The 6,543-nt window shown below is 42.7% G+C and overlaps 1 protein-coding gene across 2 annotated transcripts; it reads right to left on the bottom strand.

Annotated features, from left to right (window-relative positions):
* Nucleotides 1-453: 453 nt before the first annotated feature.
* Nucleotides 454-1,633, bottom strand: LOC116480479 (selenide, water dikinase 1-like). Of its 2 annotated transcripts, XM_032172547.3 has the most exons (2): nt 884-1,633; nt 454-676 (listed from the first exon to the last, which is right to left on the bottom strand). In XM_032172547.3, the coding sequence occupies exons 1-2, from the start codon at nt 1,631-1,633 to the stop codon at nt 455-457; spliced, it is 972 nt and encodes a 323-aa protein (XP_032028438.1). In that variant the 3' UTR covers nt 454. The 2 variants fall into 2 exon arrangements, with proteins under 2 accessions (XP_032028438.1, XP_032028428.1); XM_032172537.3 differs by having other exon boundaries at nt 454-1,633.
* Between the last annotated feature and the right edge of the window lie 4,910 nt (nt 1,634-6,543).

The raw sequence follows: 6,543 nt of genomic DNA, 5'->3' as shown, positions 1-6,543 counted from the left end.
TTCTGACTGGGATACCGTCATGTGCCACTTACCAATGCTGTCTCTCCAGAACACCATTCAAGATGCTTAAAAAAACATCAGACTTCTATGATAAATATACATAAAATGAAGACACCGACTGCTATTTGACACGACGACTGGTAATGTCTGTGCTATGTGAGAGCACCTTTAAAAAGAGCCTATGCTGCAAGAGCGAAGTGTCTAAAGATTCAAAATGAATCAACAGTATTGGATAACAATATAATTCTCAACTCAGAAGCTGCCTCAAGATTAGGTGCATCTTCAGTTAATGTAACAGGAAAAGAAGGCAATGGATTTTATTTTATTAATTGTATCCACTTACAAACCGACCTAAGGTCACCCCGATGTGTAGACACAATGAGATTTTTGTTGTTTATAGTCTTTAATTGAAGTGATATTTAAAAACAAAACCAAACAGCTATTTCTGTCTAGATTAAGAGGTGGCCCCGGGTGTGGGATTCACGTTTTGAGTGGCCACTTGTGGTGCGACCTCGATGATCCGGGGTTTGTCTATGATTCTGGCTGTGCGGTTGCCCTTCTCTACAATCCCAATAATCCATGCTTGGTGGCCTTCACCATATTTGGGGGACTTTATCTCTGCACAGAACCGAGCTGCTTGCTCACGTAGTAAACAGATCAGAAGGCCGCCTGAAGTCTCCCGGCAGGTCCCGTGCATGAGGCCGAACATGTTTCCGCAGGCCTTGCTCACCGCAGCCATCTTGGCCAGCACCGGGAGGTTGTGAATTACAAACGACACCTCTTTCCTCTGCTGCTTGGCCAGGTTCTGCGCATGGCCCAAAATCCCGAAGCCCGTGATGTCAGTAGCGGCGTGGGCATTGAACGTGTGCATGAGTCCTGCAGCTGTCCTGTTGAGCCCCGCCATGTTCATCATCGCCTCCTGGTAGGCCAGCTCTACATCATCTTGGGTGACCACTAGTTTAATCTTATTCCATTTCTCAGGAATATCCAGCCACTGGTGCACAACCACTGCCACCTGTGTCCCCAGGGGTTTTGTCAACACCAGCACGTCCCCTGGCACTGCACTGTCTGGCATGATAAATTCATTGGGCTGGCAGACAGTGGTAGCGACTCCTCCCAGGACAATCCAGGGGTTTAGTACTGTTTGGCCGCCCGTTACAGACGTTCCTGCTTCCTCAGCTGCGTCTTTAAAACCTTGGATAATCAGAGGCATCACTTTATCCCTTTCCCTGTCGGTCATTTTATTACTGACTCCAAGGAGCATCAGCATATTGTCACATTCCGCGACCCCCATTGCATAGAGGTCACTGAGGACATTGGCACATGCTATCCTGCCCATCATGTAAGGGTCGTCTACGATCGGGTAAGTGTAATCTGTGGTTTGAACCAAGGAAAGCCCACCGGGCCTCAAAGGAATGACACAAGTATCCATCCCAATGCCCAGCCTTGGCGTAACGCCTCCCAGAAAGTGCTCATCTTCTTGGAAGTGGTTCTCCTGTAAAGATTCCAGCAATTTTTGCAGGACATCTTGGGGCACTTTGCAGCCTGTGCCCTTCAGTTCAGTCGATGTGGTTAGCCGGAAGCTTTTGTCCAATTCGTAACTTTCCGGGTTAAAGGACTCCCGCGTAGACATGGTTCTCGGGCCCCGCTCTCCTCACAGCTCAGCCCCTCCCCTCCCTCTGCGGGTTGGCTGGCTTCTTTATGGATCCACTGCTCGCTTTGCGCCCTCCGCCTCCTCCCGAAAAACGAGCCGCGGGCCGCTCCCACAATGCACCGGGCGCGGCCGGGCTCCCTTAAGCGTCGCCTGAATAAAAATGCCGCGCCGGGCGGCGGGGGCGGCGGCGGGGGCCAGGGCCCGCTCCTGGGCGCCGCGGGGGTCGCCTGCCTTGGCGCGGCCCTGCTGGAGCCGGGCCGCCGCGCTCTCGCCGGCTGGGCGCGCGGGCTGGTTATTTATTTATTGAGGTATAATATAAATACAGGCCAGGCATGGTGGCTCACACCTGTAATCCCAGCACTTTGGGAGGCTGAGGCAGGCGGATCACCTGAGGTAAGGAATTCCAGACCAGCCTGGCCAACATGGTGAAACCCCGTCTCTACTAAAATACAAACCCCATCTCTACTAACATACAAAAATTAGCCGGGCATGCTGGCAGGCGCCTGTAGTCCCAGCTACTCGGCAGGCTGAAGCAGAGAATGGCATGAACCCAGGAGGCGGAGGTTATGGTGAACTGAGATTGCACGCCAGCCTGGGCGACAGAGCGAGACTCCATCTCAAAAAAGTAATAATATAAAAAATAAAAGTAAATAAATACAGAAAAGCACAAAAAATGACAATTCTAAATTTTTGCTTATGTACAAAGTAAGTACCTAGATCAAGCTTTCCTACCCTCTTCCATACTAATTTTTGCACAGTACTTTCTTTTTTGATAGTCACCATTGAACACCTAATTTTGCTAAGGTATGCACAAAATAAAATGTGGCACAATGCGATGTTGAACGTGTGAATTAGCTTAGCTGATATTTTGTGAGGAATTTGACAGAAGTTTGCGTTGCCCTGTTTCCCTCCAAAATGCAGAATATCCCAGGGCACCCTCTGAGTTTGCTGCAGTTGCTGCCGAGTTTGCTGCAGTTCTCCAAAGCAGGTTGGTACACAGTTGAACTTAGCAGATTTATTGTTGAACATCTCACGTTTTGTTTATAGTCCACCTCAAGTAACTTTTGTGCATAATGTGAGATGAGTGTCAAGGTTAATTTTTTCATCATATGGATATTCCATTGCTTCAATACCATTATTTGTGGTCAATCAGGGGACCATGTATGTGGGTCTATTTCAGAACTCCCTTTTCATTATACCATAGTAATAAGACAATGTGGTGCTTACTGTCTATTACACCAGTACCACACTGTCTTAATTACTATGGTTTTATGAAAAGTCTTGAAACCTAACAGTGTACATGGTTTCCTCCTTGTTCTTTAAGATCGTTGTGACTATTTTTTATCCTTTGCATTTGCGCATAAGTTTTAGGATTTGTTGTGATGCTCTACCAAAGAAATCTCCTGTTCTTTCTAATGCAGTTAGACTAGCCTGTTGCTGTTGTGGCTAAGAGTGTGTGTGTGAGGTGGCGGTGGGGCAAAGGATGGAGTTTATCAGCTCTTTAATAGGCCCTTTTCTCTTTTGCTAGGTGATAGCTCCTTCAGTGTGTTTGAGGGGAATGTAAGAAGAGAAAAATAAAATTTAAAAAATCTCAGTTAAACATGAAATTGCAAAGATCTCTTTGGTTGGCTGTTGCTCTTTCTCATTCCTCATTTAAATGCCAGTTCTCTCATTGGGGCTTGTGTGTGGGCTCTTCAGAAGACCACAGAAGAGAGGGACCTCCCACTGCTCAGCTCAGACTTGGCTTTTTCTACACTTCCCGCCACCCCTACACTACCTGCCTCCAAGGCCTTTATACCCCCTGCCATGACCTTCTTGCTCCTGGGATGCTTTCTCTACATGGGCATCTTGAGTAGAATGCTGGCAAGAAGCTTCAAACTCAGCTACGTTGCATGGTCCACCATACCCACAGAGCACTCACACTTCCTCACCATCCCCACCTGCTCTCCCAGACCCTCCTGGGCCATGCCTGGTAACACAGGAGATAACTGGTGGGTATACTGGATAAGCAGACATGCTGCCCATCTCCTCTGCATGCAGCCATCACCGTGTTTACATCACCATCTTCACATCTTTACTCTTGGACTCTTTCTGTGATGGAAGAGAGTGAAGAGACTCTCTGCATAACTTTGTTCTAACAATCCCTCTAGCTACAAGCTCATCTCCTCATCTTTATTGGTGATAAGTGGTATTACTTTGGGGGTTAATCTAATCTGGCCCTTCTCCGTAACTTAGTGTTTCTGGCCAACTCTGGCCCCAACTGTGGGCAAATTGTTGGCAGAATGCACACTTGGATGTGTGGTGATCAGTGGCTTTGGTTCTCAGTTTTGGACCATAAATGTAATTTCCTCCCTCCAAACAACAACAGCATGAATAACAACAATTAATTCCATGTTCTTTTTAGGGCCAGTTTTGTTTTAAAGTCTAAAATAACTAAAGACATTTCCTGTCCTTGCCTCTAAGAGCAGCTAATCTATTTTTAATAAGAAATGATTCCTTTTTTTCCCCCCAGTTTTGGTATCTGGTGAGTGTAGTTACTAATGAGAGAAAGACTTTCACATTCAACAAATGCATGTCTGCATTTACTGTGTGGTGTGCGCTGTTCTAACGTCTAGGTCTAAACATTAACAAATCTGATTTAACCCAAATAAAATCTGCAAGTTAGGCGTCATTAGTTGAGTTTTAGCTAAAAACACAACACTGAGAATGTTGATCTTCCAGAAGGCCAGTAAATTTGCTATTTTAGCCACAGCCATCTCCCAAAGTCAGTAATTTTTCACAGTAACAACCACAAGGAAGATGTTAGGTGTGCATCCACCTGGAAAAGCAGCCCAGAAACAGACAACCTATCGATGAGGCCATTGTCATCTCCTTACACAAAAGAACACATTTTAAGTTGCGAAAGTCTGAAATGATCGAACTTGCACCGTGATTTTTTTATTGGGTGCTCTAGAGACTACCATTATGAGGTCAGCACTAAGCCAATATTTCACTTTTATGTCTCAGAGTTACTTACTTGTTTCTTTGAACCAGAGAAAGAAAGAAGTAGCATTTAAGATAAATGGGGAACAAAAGACAGAACAAAGACACTAAGTGTACTTTATTTAGCTTGTTGACTTCCAAAAGTTAAATGGAATTTTTAAATGTATATTTCTCATTATTTGATTATACAAAATCTTTGCAGGCATTTGGGAAATCTGACAACATAAAAACATGTCAAAGAAACAACCTCATAGTTTCCTTAGATCTCCAGAAAAGAGCAAAGCAATCTCTGTCTTCAAATGAAGTTGTTTATCCTTTTTTTTTTTTTTTTGAGAGCAGCACCTAACATTTTCATTGGATATTCCAGTTCATCTTTCCACATTATTTGAAACTTTTAAAATAAGACTTTTATTTGATTACTGGTATTCAATTTTAACTTAATGATTGTAGCACCAATTGACAAATATTTTATTCTTTTGGAGAATCTCATTAAGATTCTCACTTTTTTGTTTTATTTTCATGTAAGTTTTAAAAACCCTAATCAATCTGAGCTATATCTGATTTTTACTGTAATAAGTTAAGAACTGCCTTTTCTCTCTTAGGATGTTGAAAAGTTTGTGTTTGTATTTATCTCACTGTGCAATTAATTTGGTTTTTTTCTTTGACAGAAATCTGAGTTGTGTTTTATTCATATGAAGAAGATGCAGCAGTAAATCCCCATCTTTATTTTAACGTGTGGAGCAGATGGTCCACGTCACTGAAATGCAGAACGTAAGTCAAGGCTTTCCTTTCAGTTTTGCAGTTTCTTAATTTGATGACTTGAAGATAATGCAAACCTGTATGAGCACTAGACTTTTATGGAAATTTCTGAATAGCACTATTTTTAAGTTTCCGTTTTTAGAATTTCAATAACTACTCATACAGGAGATTTGCAACAGAAGTCTCATCAACACTGTTTTATTTTTACTTTTGAGATTCAGGGCTACATGTACAAGTTTGTTATCTAGGTAATTGGTGGGTCATAGGGGTTTGTTGTACAGATTATTTTGTCACCCAGGTAATAAGCGTAGTACCTGATAGGTCATTCCGTCCCCACTCTCTTCCCACCCTCCACCCTCACACAGGCCCCAGCATCTATTGTTTCCTTCTTTGTGTCCATTTGTTCTCAGTGTTTAATGCCCACTTATAAGTGAGAACATGCAATACTTGGTTTTCTGTTCTTGTGTTAGTTTGCTTAGGATAATGGTGTCCAACTCCATCCATGCTGCTGCAAAGGACATGATCTCATTCTATTTTATGGCTACGTGGTAGTCCATGGTGTGTATGGACCACATTTTAGTTATCCAGCCTATCATTGATGGGCATTTAGTGTGATATTATGTCTTCGATATTGTGAATAGTGCTGAGATAAACATACACATGCGTGTGTCCTTATGGTAGAACAATTTATATTCCCTTGGGTATATACCCAATAATGGGATTGCTGGGTTGAATGTTAGTTCTATTTGAAGTTTTTTGAGAAATTACTGAACTGCTTTTCACAATGGTTGAACTAAATTACATTCCGACAAGCAGCACATAAGTGTTCCCTTTTCTCTACAAGTTTACCAGTGTCTGTTATTTTTTGACTTTTTAGTAATAGCCATTCTGACTAGTGTGAGATGGGATCTCATTGTAGCTGTGAATGACATTTCCTTAATGATGAGCAATGTTGAGCATTTTTTACATGCTTCTTGGTCATGTGTATGCCTTCTTTTTAATGGGGTTGTTTGATTTTTGCTTGTAAATATGTTTTGCTTGTAAATATACTTCCTTATAGGTTCTGGATATTAGACTTTTGTCAGATGCATAGTTTGAAAATATTTTCTCCCATTCTGTAGATTGTTTACTCTGTTGATAGTTTCTTT

The sequence above is a fragment of the Hylobates moloch genome, unplaced genomic scaffold, assembly GCF_009828535.3.
Source record: "Hylobates moloch isolate HMO894 unplaced genomic scaffold, HMol_V3 SCAFFOLD_3, whole genome shotgun sequence".
NCBI lineage: Eukaryota > Metazoa > Chordata > Mammalia > Primates > Hylobatidae > Hylobates > Hylobates moloch.
This window is presented reverse-complemented; position numbering and strand designations above follow the sequence as displayed.